At 40.1% G+C, this 14,485-nt stretch overlaps 1 protein-coding gene across 2 annotated transcripts in view; it reads right to left on the bottom strand.

The window, feature by feature from the left end:
- PRPF8 (pre-mRNA processing factor 8) overlaps positions 1-14,485 on the bottom strand; it is a 29,992-nt gene that overhangs the window by 1,006 nt on the left and 14,501 nt on the right. For both annotated transcript variants that reach the window (XM_011359879.2, XM_011359878.2), the window contains exons 25-40: positions 7,259-7,506; positions 6,977-7,156; positions 6,650-6,785; positions 6,365-6,534; positions 6,090-6,219; positions 5,827-5,973; positions 5,489-5,649; positions 4,983-5,174; positions 4,488-4,725; positions 4,218-4,346; positions 3,240-3,353; positions 2,985-3,158; positions 2,487-2,680; positions 1,573-1,812; positions 1,346-1,487; positions 47-187 (exon numbers count right to left, since the gene is read on the bottom strand). In XM_011359879.2, coding sequence (XP_011358181.1) covers positions 47-187; positions 1,346-1,487; positions 1,573-1,812; positions 2,487-2,680; positions 2,985-3,158; positions 3,240-3,353; positions 4,218-4,346; positions 4,488-4,725; positions 4,983-5,174; positions 5,489-5,649; positions 5,827-5,973; positions 6,090-6,219; positions 6,365-6,534; positions 6,650-6,785; positions 6,977-7,156; positions 7,259-7,506 — 2,736 coding nt within the window. The remainder of the gene's footprint in view (positions 1-46; positions 188-1,345; positions 1,488-1,572; positions 1,813-2,486; positions 2,681-2,984; positions 3,159-3,239; positions 3,354-4,217; positions 4,347-4,487; positions 4,726-4,982; positions 5,175-5,488; positions 5,650-5,826; positions 5,974-6,089; positions 6,220-6,364; positions 6,535-6,649; positions 6,786-6,976; positions 7,157-7,258; positions 7,507-14,485) is intronic.

The raw sequence follows: 14,485 nt of genomic DNA, 5'->3' as shown, positions 1-14,485 counted from the left end.
CAACCCTGACAGCAGAAAGCCCCTGTTCTTCCACATTCCCACTGACCTTGAGGTACTCATGCTGGGGCAGCTGGCCAGGCAGGTGCACAGTCTGGTGGGTGCCCCACTGTGGTACCATCACAATGCAGCGGATTTCCTTTACCTGGGGGTTATCCGGTGGGCTCACCCCATACAGGTATCCTGCAATCTGAGGACAATGGGGTCAGGAGTCAAAACGATTCTTAGTACCAGACCAGACTTGAGGCTGTCAGCCCTTTGCTTCCTTTCCTTCAAGAATAAGGGCAGTTTCTAAAAATGTGATCAGAATCTCCTGCATCAGAATCACCTGGGGTACTTGTTCAAAATGTTAAACATGGACCTCATTTCATAGTCACCACATCAGAATCTCTTGACTGGCACCCCAAGAATTGGCACTGTTCACACACTCCCCAATTGATATATTTAAGTATAGTATCCATAAGCACACAAGCATATAGCTCATGAGGAGGCATTTAAAATTTTACACTGCCATCAACAAAGAGGAACTGTGTTCCTATCTATAAACTCACCCACATAGATTAAGAATCTTTTCAAATTCATCAACCAGAGGCCACAAATCTTTTATAAAACATGAATTTCCCTGATAACTAGTAAAGATGAACATCTTTTCATATTATATTTGCCATCTGTAGTTCCTTTTCTGAACTACCTGCATATTCTTTGCCCATTCTTCTACAGCTGTCTTTTTTAAAAAACAAACTTCTGAGAATTCTCTAGAGGCTGATCCATTATATCTTAGTTATGCAAATATTTTTAGTTTTTTTTGTGGTACCCTTTGTCACACACAAGTTATTAGTTTTGATTGTAGTTTTGTCCTTTGTGTATTGTTTAAGAAGGCTAACCCAACACTAAGGTAATATTTTTTTCTAATATTCTACAGTTTATTAAGCATTTTACATTCAGAGCTTTATTCTACTTGAATTTTATTTTGAGGTAACGATATAGCTTACTTTTTCTGATTGTGTCATAAGACATCCTTAATCCTACAGACTTGATACACCACATTTATTATACACACATGAATGTTTCTAACTATATGCTAGTCTCTTCTCATAACTTCTAGATCAATAATACCTCATTCTCTTAATTAACATTAACTTTACAATGTTTTGATATCTGGTGAGGACCAAAACCCTCCTTTCTGTTTTAGCTATCCTTATATATTTATTTATCCATGAATCTATCCTTATATATTTACTTATCCATGAATCTTGAAACTAGCACAAGTTCCAGGAAACCTCAGTTGAATTTTAGACAAATAAAATGTTGAGTACACACCGTGACCTGGTTGAGCACCCTTACTCACTTGGGCTCGAAGGTCAGATATGCAGATGAACTTCTTAAGCACATTCTTGGGAAGGATATAGGTATAACCAGTCTCCTTGATGTCATCGGATGAAACATAGATATGATTGGTCCTTAGGTGCAGGTTGGCAGCAGAGATGGCCCTAAAAACAGGGAAGGATGTCAGCATTTCTCAACCCAAACATGAGCAGGTCTTTCCATCCCTATCCCTCTTGCCCCTTACACTACCTGACCCTCCATTCAGTCTTAGACGAGAAAGTCTGGGTCTCATAGTTGCTGGTGGTAGAGGTGATGATCTCATCGCCATGCTTATTGACAGTACGAGTCTGTGTTGCAGTCAGCTGTGACTGTTCCTTGGTCTGCTTCTCAATTTCAGCTATTTGCTGCCGCTGCTGTGAAGGTGCCGAGATCTCCATACCCAGGATGATGTCTCGAATTTCTGACTGTGTCAGTGATGCCACATTCACACTGTGGGAACAGTGTGGGTCACATCACAAGGATCCCTTCTCCTTAGTCACTTATGCCTCAATAACAAGAGTGTAACTTGGTGGGATAGGGTAGCCCATACTCTTATGCCAGACAATCTTCAAGTGACACTTGTAAAGGAACTGTGAAGTGGAGATGTGCTAATACTAATAAGATTCATCACATCCCAGGATGGCCTTATGTGCACCTTTCAGCCATACTCAAACCTACTCAGCATCCATCTCTCACACTTTTTCTTGATAAAAAGTGCCCTGAAATAGAACAATTCTCAGGAACAGAAACCCTAAAACATGTCAGAGCTGGTACACGCAGCCACCCTGGAAATGTGTGGACAGTTCTGCTTGCCACAATGACAGGTACCTGGTGGTCTGGGGTTTTAAAATTTCCTGTAACGTACGGACAGTAAAGAAATGCCTTGCCCATAACAACAACAGTGCCTCTGCTGAGAAACAATACCCAAGATTCAGACTGAAGCCCTGAAATATGGACACTTCCTACACTATCCGAAGACACTGCTAACCTCTCTTCTATAGGTATCTCCAGGACAATGTGAGAAACCTCTGAGCCTAAATGTTTCAAAATCCCAAAAACCATATATTGAGCCAGTTATGTCACTCTTTTTGGATCTTCCATCTGTCCCCACCACTGCTGCTCACTTGTTTTTCTTGCCATAGTCAGCCAAGATAAGATCCTTGAGTTGCACCTCCACCTTGATCCATTCCTCGTCAGTCAGAGTGGGCCAGATGTGGTGTGGTTCTGTAATAGTAGTCTTATCTGGCTTCAGGATCACCTTTGCCCGGTCATTGTTCACATGCAGGGCACGCAGAATTAAAATGAGGCGGGAGAAAGCCTAGGAAGAGATGTGGCAGTGCAAAGGGAGGTCAGATGCTTGATGTCCTTCCCTCTTGTCGATCCTATTCTTCCAGGGAACCCAGGAATTGATTTTAAACTCTACGGTGCCACTGCCCTCCAACTCTGTCCCCCCTTACGAGTCAATTTGATATACAGAACAGAGAGTCACTGTACCATACACAGGTTGAAGATGTAAAAATGGCCCCGTAAGGGGCCTGTGGGAAAAGCTAGGGCACGAGATTTTTTCGTGGTCCCAAACCCACTCCTCTTAAAGTGACCCTCTTCATGACATGGCTTCATACCGTGTAAGATGAGATAGTCTTGAGCCAGTCATCATAGAGGTTAAAGAGAACCATCTGGGGCTCAGTGGCTTTAAGGATGAGGTCCCCAAACTTTTCCACCTTGAGACAAGCCTGGAAAGGGAGTTGAAGCTCTGATCCTTTGATCACGATATTGGGGAAGTCCAGCAAGTGTACCTGAGACAAGATAAAATCCAAGATTAGACACAGAGCCTGCAGGTCTCAGCCCTCCTTTCTTCCACCTCATCCACCTCTCACCTCCAATGGATCCAGCATGCCCTTCCTAGTGACAATGATCTGCTTGGGCTGCTCCTCCACAGGCAGAGACCGGATCAGGGCAGCCACCTCCTCAGCTGTCTTCCACTTAGCCAACTGAAAAACAAGAGGAGGAAATGGAAATTGAGTCTCCACCCACCCACTTAAATTAAAAGAGAAGATCCCAGTCTTGAAGTAATCAAACTGTTTCTGTTGTGCACTGTTATTGAGTTAGATACTTCAGAAGTGAAGTAAAAGTGTCGAATGGACTTGCCCTAAAGGGTTTTCAACCTAGTTGGCTGTACAAAACTCATACAAGCCAGTATGTGATTATACTACACAATGTCAGGGACAAAAGAAATCAAGGCTAAAAGTCATAAAGAGCTGCACGGAGAAACAGATCTTAATGAATAAGACTATGATAAACAGAAAAAAGAGAAGAGTTCATTCTAGAAAAAAGATATATGAGCAAAGAAACAGATGGAAAGGAGCGTCAGGGTTTGGGGATACTAGGATCCTGGACTAATATCACCTTGTGATATTAAGAGGAAATGTGTTATAAAGTGAAGCTGTGGCTGGCGAGGTTACGACCCAGTCAGATATCAAGTGTCTAAGAAGCCAAAGAAGAGTTAATTTAGCAAGAAGTGGCCACCAAAGGCTTTGAGGCAGAGATGAAAGTGATGTTTTAAGAATGCCTGTTCGTTTTAGAAAGGTGATTTTTGGTAGCCCTGTTCAAGATAGTTTAAAGATGGGAGATTCAGGAAGCAGAGAGACCAGCTGGCACATAATAAAGGACCTCCTATAGAATACTTCCCATGTTAAGTAATTCAGGGAAGAAGTTCAAATAAGATGCCCTCAATCTTTCAAAGAGAGAAACAAGATATTCTCTCCCTCTCTCTCACACAAGCATACTCACACCCACATATCAAAGAATAAGAAGCAGCAAGGTTCTACAGCTTTCATATCCTTTAGCCTGCTCACCTGCCCCAAACGCTTCTGTCCAGCCCACACAGATGTATGGATTATTTTGAGAAACAGCTGCCCTGTGCGTGGGTTGAAGATGAAGATGGCCCCATTGATGGGCTTGGTTGTCAAGTTCCCTTCAAAGGTCTAAAGAACAATTACAGCAGTTAGCACGGCGTAGACACAACCATCCTTGCCTTCATTCCAATGTGCATGCACTTGCCCTATTACCCTCCCATAGGCATCTATAGAGTCCCACACTCCTATATTGCTTCTAACTCTTCTCACCTTGTGAATAGTCACTCTGTAGACATTAGTGTCATCCACAAACCAGATAATCTGGTTGGAGAAGAGCTCACCATAGTTCTGAGAGGACAGATAGGGCTCAGTGGGCTCAGATGAATACAGCTGCAGCCCCTTGCGGATGCGTTCACGTAACACATACAAGGCAGGGTTTGCCTTCATGATCTTGGCCATAGCCTGCTGTATAAGAGGCTTGCTACCTGGGAACCAGTTTCCATAGGCACTGTGAAGGTGGAAAAGGCAAGAAAAGTTAGACTAGCCTGGTAGCCCCAGGAACAAGGCAAACTGCAACTCTACAGAGGACTAAAGGGCTATTGGCCAGGCTGACAATAAGGGTCTACTCATGTACATAGAGGCAGGGAAGAGTCAGTGACCCACAGGAGGAAAGAGCCAAACCTCAGTTCACCTGAGTAAACTAAAACACGTGTATATTAAAGTACAGGACTGAGAGAAAATACATGCCTCTGAGCCCCAACTTACCTGTGCAGGTTATAGGCCAGGTCAATGGCAATGAGCACACCTGTGGGTGAAGGGTAGATACTCATGTTGTCTGTGGTATAGTCCAAGAACTTGGCCCGGGCATAGCGCTCAATGTCATGGGAATCATAGTCCCCCCAGCGCAACTGGATGTCAATCCAATACTTCTGAGTGGTGGTGCTGTCCATCACATCCCTGAGGGAAGAGAGGGATCAGGAGCACAGGCTTCCAGGAAGCCACTGATACGACCAATGTTCCCAAAACCACGAGAATGCTCAATTACTACATCTAACTCTTGAAACCAATCCCTCTGCCTATTCCAAATCAATAAGACTCCCCAACCCCAAAGAATCAGCAGACCTGGCTAAGGGTGTTGATAGGATCCAGCAGTACCAATGGCTCCAAGTTAGAAAGAAAGGCAGGCAGGGACAATTCCTATAGTAGTACTGCTAGAAGAACAGTAAAACTAAGGTTCCTGGATGTCTAGAACTGGGTCATAAGGCACTTACTTGGAGTCTGCCAGCAATGAGGGTCGGGAAACATTCCACTTATAGGAGGCAAAGAGCAGGATATCTGCACAGGAAGAGTTCATCTTATAGGACTTTCGGGGGTGAATTGTCTCCTTTTGTACTGTTTCAATTTCTAGTGCATCTAGTTCCTGGTCAAACACCTATAGGAAAAGGTGGAAAGGTTATGACTGGTTATGGAAGCCATTTAAAATGAAGGCTGATAAAACTTAAAATAGTATCACAATAGGAGTCTCATCCTCAGAGCTTCCAGGGTGGATTTCCCATACCCAAAAGAGTGAGCTGACCTGACTTTTCCCCTCTCCTTAATTCTAGCTCACCTGACACAAATCCATAACAATACTCTCATGGATCTTCTGCCACAAGTGAGCTCGGAAAATCTGGATGAGAGAGATCTTCAGTGTGGGGATCTTGCCATGCATGAAGATACCTGTCAGATCCAGCTGCACCTGAAATCCTACATATACCTGAGAGGAAAAAAGGAGTGACAATAGAGATCAAGAGACTCTGGTTCTCAGGACATAATTAAGAAAGTAGAAACACTTGTTTTTAGCTTCCAAGCTCCCATATCTACCCAACTCACATTGGCTCGGTTGATGGTTGGGGACCACCAGAGGGTGAATCTACGATTGGGAATCTGGTTCAATCCTGATCGCTGAGCATTAGTTAGCTTCTTCCACTTCATAGACTCCTCAAAACCACTGGCCTTCTCCCTGGGAAGCAGAAGAGATCAGATAAAGTAGTATCTGACATCATGGGGGTAGCTATCTGAGACACACCACAGAGCACAAAAGCACACGAGGGATGAGCTCAGGAGAGTTGTAACAGGTCACTGTAAGGGGAGAAGAGAATTCTCACCAGAAAAGCCCCTCCCAGGTAGGAAAGTAAGTGCCTTTGAAGAGTGTGTGCTCCAGGATGCCTTCCACACCACCCAGGGCCTGGATCATGTCTGTACGGTAATTGTTTAGGTTCCAGAGCTTCCCATCATGCCGCTGGTGTGTCCACCAGAAAGGGTTCTGCTTCAAAACCTAGATGGCAAGGCAAATATGGTCAAGCTTCTAGGTACCTACTGTCCTAGGTTCCCACTGTGGCCATGGAGTCTCCTAATTCAGGGAAAATCTCTCCATTATCCTCTCCATGTACCTGGTACTGCTTAAAGTCAGTTCGAACACGCCAGCCCTTATCATAAGCCAGTGTGTGCCGGTCCTTCTGGAAGAGGGTGTTGATTCGAGGAATGCCACGATCCCATGAATCTTCTAGATCTTCTAAGGTCAGTCGTCTGCCAAAGAAAAAACATCAAACACACACTCATATTGAGTTCAGCATACCTCCCTGGCCAAGAGTAACCAGAGTCAGATGTAGAATCTACTTCCAGCTCTCCATAAAAATACGGCATGCTCTGCTCCCAACCTCCATGCAGGACTCAAAGGTTATCCTCCACAGGACGGCTATGCCTTCCTGGATGCCCACCTGTTCTGAGCAATGGCCTCTTGTCTCTTGAGTGCATACTCGGCCCAGACTCGCTGAGAATCAATGAACTCACTCTCCCATGGCTGTATGTAGCGGTACAAGTTGGGAATCAGCTGGTCTTCTTCATGGCTCATTCCTGAACGAAAGTGTGTGATACCTACATCTGTCTGCTTGGACCACCTGTTTTGGGATATAACCAAGATTAGAAAAAAAAATAAAGCCTAAAAATAAAAAAAAATCCCCTTCCCACAGGGTCTAGCAAGATTTTCAGCCAAGTCCTACCTGAGGTCAGACTGAGGGATAAGCACATGGCCCATTGAGAGCATGCCGAGTCCACCCAACTCCTTAGGGGTATAGAACACAACAGGGGGGAACCGACTTGGCATCTTGGAGTTGAGGCCAATCTTGATACGTGTCTGGATCTTGTTCTCACACTTCACCAGCAAGTCCAGGAGCTCCTGGGTGTTCACCACAGCCTCCCGAAAGTATGTCATAAGGCCAATAAGAGCTGTGTTCCACTTATTCACAATCTGAAGATAATGGGAAAGAAGTAAATTATAGATGGGCCACTGGGGTGGGGGGACTACTTAATCCAATTAGTTGTATGCTTCCTAGTTCTGAAGAAAGATTTGAACGCAAAGTCATTAAGGAAATATGTATAAATAAAACCACTGTGAGATACTACTTAACACCTATTGGGATGGCTATAAGGCAGTGACAAGTGCTAGCAAGAATGCGGAGAAAATGGAACTCTCATATACTGCTAGTGGAATGTGAAGTGGTGCAGACACTTTAAGAAACAGTCTAGCAGTTCCTCCAAAGGTTAAACAGTTACCACATGACCCAGCAATTCTACTCCTAGGTATATACTCAAGAGAAATGAAAACATACATCCACACAAAAAAGTATACACAAATTTCACAGTAACGTTATTCCTAATAGTCAAAAAGCGGAAAAAACCCAAATGCACATCAACTAACAAACGGATGAACAAAATGTGGTATATCCATATAATGGAATATTATTCAGCCATGAAAAATACTGAAGTACTGATGCATGCCAAAACATGGATGAATCTTAAAAGCATTATGCTAAATAAAAGCAGCCAGACAAAAAGGTCATATACTATAGATTCCATTTATATGAAAACTCCAGAACAAGCAAATCCATATAGACAAAAAGTAAATTAGTGGTTGCCAGGGGCTGGGAGAGGGAGGTGGGTGGGGGACAATAGGGAGTGACTGCCAATAGGTGTGGAGTTTCCTCTGGGGGTGATGAAAGTGTTCTGGAATTAGACAGTGGTAATGGTTGCACGATTTTATGAATATACTGAAAAACCACTGATTTGTACACTTTAAAAGTATGAATTTCATCTCAACGAAAGAATGAACTGAGGTAACAGTGTTATTAAATAAGACCACAGTGGGTAGGGGAGGGAGAAGGGATGAAAAATACTATTGAAAAATTAATGGAGGGAATAAAAACTAATTGGGGCCACAGAAATTGCCTTTCCACTATAAACTAGAAAACTAGATATACGGAACAGTATTTTCAGAAAACTGGCAACATGCACAGACTATGACCCTTGAGAACAAGGGAAACAAATGAAGTGAGCCCCCAAACTGTCCCACCTTACTTACTGCCTAGTGGCAGTTTCTAAGCTGCAACACAAACATGGAAGGGTAAGGGTTCAGGAGGCCAAAGCAGCTAGGATTTGGGGGTGGGTGGGCAGAAGTACTAGAGAGAAGGAAGGTACACAGAAAGAAATCTCTGGAGATCCATGAAGGGATCTCCTCAAGTTTCGGCTAAGTACCAATCTGTATGTGATGAAACTCCAAGGTCAGAGAAAGAACCATCAGAGATCAGTAAGCTGAACAAGTCTCACAGCTTACATAAGGCTGGTAACAGTTTGTATTCCCACCAGCCAGAGCAGAGAGACTCTGTACTACAAAGGGAAATGGGTAGAGTCTCCAGAAAATTATCACCTTAGTAGTGGAAGTAAATTAGTCTCAATAATGGATTCACCATAACCAAGCTTAAAAGCAAGCCTCAAAAGGATCAAACTAATCCACAAATTACTGAATTGTACAACAAAACACAGTCTAATATCCTTTAAAGGAACATAACAAAATCCAGAAATCAACTACATAAAATTCATAATTTCTAACATTCAATCAAAAATTACCAGGCATACAAAGAAGTAGAAATAAATTACCCACAACCCAAAGAAAAATCAATAAACAGAAACAGATCTAGAAATAATAGATGATGGAATTAGAAGACAAGAACCTTTAAAACAGCCATTACAAATCGTATAATTATGCTTGAGTATATAAAGAAAAACAGAAACATAATGAGGAGAAAAATAGAAGATGTTAGAGACCCAAATGGAACTTCCAGAGATAAAAATTACAATATATGAAAACATATACTGATGGGGTTAAAAACATTCTAAAACTGCATTAGAAAATAATGGTTTACGTTAACAGAAATGAAGGCAAAATAAACACTTTTCCAAACAAAAGCAGTGTGTATTTATTGCTGGCAGACGTTTACTATAAGAAATGTTTAAAGAAATTCTTTAAGCAGAAGGAAAACAATTCCAGATGGAAATGTGGATCTATATAAAGTAATAAGAACACCAGCAATAATAAGTATGTGGGTAAAATGTAAAAGACATTTTTCTTATTTTGTAATTTCTATAAAAGACAAAGGCTGTTTAAAGCAAAAATAGTAACCAAGTATTGTGGTTATAATACAGGTACAATTAAAACATACGATGAAAACAAAAATACTACAGAGGAAAAATAGAAGCATACTGTTATGAGGTTCTTGTACTATATGTAAAGTGATATTAGTAGGAGACTAATGGTCATAGTAGGCTGTAGTTAAGTCAGAGATGTATACTGTAAACCCTAGAGCAACCAATAAAAGTTATAAAACAAAAAAACATAGCCAATAAGCAAAGTGTGAAGATAAATTAAAATCATTAAAAAAAAAACCCCACTCAATCCAAAAGACAACAGGAAAAGAGGAAAAAATGTAGATAGAATAAAAAACAAAAATGGTAGATTTCAACTCAATTATATTGATAGTTACATTAAACTTAATTGGAATATTTATAATATTTATAAGGCAAACATTGTCAAACTGGATTTTTTTAAGAAAGCAAGATTCAACTACATGCTGAATATATGCTATATAACAGGAAATGAACTTTAATTATAAAGACACAGGTTAAAAGTAAAAAGATGAAAAAAGACATCCGTGCAACAGAAAACAAAGCTAGAGTAGCGCTACTGATATCAGAGTAGACTTCAGAACAGAGAACGTTACCAGGAATAAAGGGGGACATTTCATAATGATGGAGTCAATTCATTAAGACATAATAATCCTAAACACATTACATACCTAATAACAGAGCTTCAAAATATATGAAGCAAAAAATAATGGACCTATTGAAACATAAGACTAAAAAATAAATCAATTATTATGCCCAAGTGTATGAACAATACATGTTCAGGGGTATGAACAGAGCTGCTTCTATCTATAGAAGTGTTTATGTGTGTACCAACTGTAAAGTCCATTTATAATTCTAGCTGTCTCTTCAAGTACAGCAATGATACAACATTCCACAGCTGGCACATTCCTTGGTCATCACCTATATGCACGTTCACTGCTACTTGGACAAAAGGTTTGTCGATTTTCATTTTGGTATCCCAAGTTCCCTAAGCCTGCTAGTATCCTGGATGACTCTTTGGTTTTCCATCTGCAAGCCCAACTTTCAGCTGTGTTCAACAAAATGTCCTGATGGATTATTTGCCCTTTTTACATTCTTCCATGCTCAAAAACACATACGATTTTCTTGAAAAAAGTCACATGGCTTTATGCTGCTAAGCTTGGATGGATGTCTTTAATAAAGTGAAGTGTTTCTGAAGCCCTCATTCCCCCAACAAAGGACTTAAAAAGGGGAAATAAATAAATCCACAGTTGTAGCTAGAGATTTCCAACATTCCTCTCATTAACTGTTACAGACAAAAAAAATCAAGTATATAGAAAGACTTGACCAACACAATCAATCAGTCAACTGGATCTAATTGACATTTATAAAACACTCTACCCAACAATAACAGAATATCGATTCTTTTCAAGTACGTATGAGAGTCACCAAAATAGACTATATATGCTAGACCATAAATCTTAATACGTTTGAAAAAACTAAGATTATACAAAGTAAGTTTTCTGACCATAATGGAATTAAACTAGAAATAACAGAAAATTACCTGGAAAACCCTCAAATATTTGAAAATTAAACAGTATGTTTCTAAATACCCTATGGGTGAAATAAAAACGTGAGGGAAATTAAAAAATATTTTTAACTGAATGAAAATGAAAACATAATCTTTCAAAATTTGTTGGATGCAGGCAAAGCAGTGCTTACAGTAAGGAATTTACAGTAATGAGTACATCTATTAAAAAGAAAGGTCCAAAATTGATCATTTAACATTTTACCTTAACAAACTAGAAAACTAAGAGCATATTAAACCCAAAGTAAGTAAAAAGAAAGATAACAGAAGAGCAGAAATCATAAATAGATTTTCTATTTTAATGAACAGAAAGGAGACAATTTTTTTTAAAATATCAATGAAACCAAAGCTGGTTCTTTGGAAAGATCAATTAAAAAAAGAGGGCAAACCACAAAATACCAAGTGATATCATCAAGACTTTAAGGTAAAGAATATGTTTTCTGAATAATTATTGAAGTAAAAGATCGCATTGGCTGGAGTTATCATAGAAATTATCCTTGAGTGAATAACAGGGACAGACAGGACAAAGGGACTGTGGAGTGAGGTAATAGCATGAACCACATCACAAAAGCTGGACTGACCATCTAGCTTGAGCTCAGGATGAAACAACAAAAGCAGAGAACCTATATAGAAAGGAGGGCTGGGGACCAAAATGGACTAGATATGGGGGTAAAGACTAATGGACTCCAGTAGGACAACTCTGAGGCTTAGTAAGTTCTCTAACAGTATTTGGTTGTTGGAATTGCCAGCTGCATGGTTTGTAATATAGAACATGCCAGTTCCGCTGCAGTTACCACTGCTTTATTCCTGAAGGGGAGTTAAGTATGAACTCCCAGAGAGTACCATATTCCTTTAAGAATAGAAATTCCTAGGGATGAGAGGAGACAAACTAACATTGAGTGACTACAAATTCTAGGTACCCTGATAAGAGCTTTACACATATTATGCCTTTAAGTCTTCAAAAAAAAATTTTTAATTTATATAAGTTGCCCAGCACACATGACCAATTTGGAAAGGAAGGTAACAAAAATAAAAAATAATGTTAGGATGATGGGATTCTGGGTGTGTCCTTGGTTTTGTTATATTTGATTTCTTTTTACTGTAAATGAAAAAGTAACTGGTATAAAAATTAATGGGAACTTTTACCGTATCCTTTTGAACTATGGTACATTAGACAACAAGTTTTTTTCCATTTAAAAGTAAATGTATGGCCTGAAATCTTTTCAAATATAGATGGCAAACTTATCAATTATAACTTCATCACATTAAAATATATTTGTCTGTTAACTTCATCAGTTATATTAAATAAAAAGAAAGTTAATTAAAAAAGAAAGTAAATGTATAGTGGGGGAAGAAATGAATTGGTAGAGAACAGAGGATTTCTGGGACAATGAAAATACTCTGTATGATACTGTAATGATGGATATAATATATTTACCCAAACTCATAGAACATACACCGAGAGTGAACCATATGGACTGGGTGATTATGATGTGTCAATGTAAAAATATACCACTATGACAAGTGATGTTGATAATGGGGGAGGCGATGCATGTATAGGGGCAGGGAGTATTTGGGAAATTTCTGTACCTTCCTCTCGATTTTACTATACACCTAAAATTGCTCTGAAAAAAAAAATAGTCTTCAAAAAGAAATGTCAAAACAAAACAAAAAAAAACTAAAACAAAGAAAGACATCTACTGCCAGGCAAAGATGTTCTCTCAAGGTCTCTTCCTCTGGGCTTTAGACTTTAAGCAAGCCATCTAGACATGCTTAAAGAGATTCCCTGGTGAGGGGGACAGAGAGATTGTGGTTTACGGGAAGACAGGGAACTAAGCAGGAAGGTAGCCTCACAGCCCTTCATAAACTAAAGCTAAGTAGGCTGTACTCTATAGGTCAGATTATCTAACAAGGTACATCTCTATTTTCCTTCTGTTATTCCTGGCTCTTATCAAGTATCTGCTCAAACATCCAGCCTTATATCATAGCTACTACTAGGGCTGAAAAAAAGGGTCCTATCTCCAAGTCTGGGTAGTATACATATACTTAAAGCAGGAATGGTGGGAGCACCTAAAGTGGTAGTGGCAGCAATAATTATAAGAGTCCAAGTGGTAAGGAAAATTTTATAGGACAGGAATAGGACCATAAAGTCCAGCCACCTCTAGGACTACTGGATATTTCCCTTCTATTATCAGCTCTGGAAGACCAAGAAATTTTATTGCAAAACCTGCTTACACCTTAACACACCACAGGAAACAAATCCCAATATTCTATCTGATCATAATCTGTGATCCCTCTGATTAATGAGAGCAAACATTAAGCAATTTACCATGTAATATAGCTTACTATATGCATTATTTCTCACAAAAGCCCTTTGAGCTAGGTAATGATCAGCATCTCCATACATGGGGAACTGAGGCCCAAAGTGGGTGACTTTCTCAGTATTCCAACTAGTAATGCAATAGAGCTGTGATCTGAACTCAATTTGACTCTAAACTTGTGCTTCTAACCAATATAGTAAACCTTTCTCTAACCTCTGACATTCCTCAATTACTCAGGCTCTACTTTTTTTTCCTAAGACCATTGGTCTCTTCCTTCTTACCCCTCCCATAAACTAGGATTCCAATAATGGACAACACCCTGATTCCCCCATATCCAATCCCTTACCACTCCACAATAGCCCTCTGGCAAAACTCCAAACTTAAATCACCACTATAATCTATGAGCTTACTCCATCCCATCACAGTAGCTAAGTGTCTCTGGGAAGAACTCACACAACCTTACAGATGTCTTCATTTTTCCGAAATCCACCTGGACCCTCGGTGTAGTTTCTTCAACAATCCTATCATATTCTCACCACTGAGCTTAAGTCCAGCATCCCATGGCCCAGACTCCAGCCCAGGCAATGATGAAATTTTCAAGATTTGTTATAATTCCCACTAAACTTATCTACATTCACTTTATCCAGACAACTTTTCTGTTAGGTTCAGAGGATGTTTCCCTATGCTTGCCCTTTACACTAACCCTATTCGATTCCTCTGGAACACTGTTCCATCACTCATCACACTTCTCTGTTGCATTCTGAACCACTGGCTCCTTAACTCATTTCCCGTTCGGAAAAAAAAAGTGCAGCTTGCTGCCAGCGTTAATTTAATTTTACATAAACACGCTCTTTGAGGCTGAAGAAAATCTGACTGGTTTT

The sequence above is a fragment of the Pteropus vampyrus genome, unplaced genomic scaffold (assembly GCF_000151845.1).
Source record: "Pteropus vampyrus isolate Shadow unplaced genomic scaffold, Pvam_2.0 Scaffold50, whole genome shotgun sequence".
Classification (NCBI taxonomy): Eukaryota; Metazoa; Chordata; class Mammalia; order Chiroptera; family Pteropodidae; genus Pteropus; species Pteropus vampyrus.
Note: the sequence above shows the minus strand (reverse complement) of the source record. Positions and strands in the feature narration are given on the sequence as shown.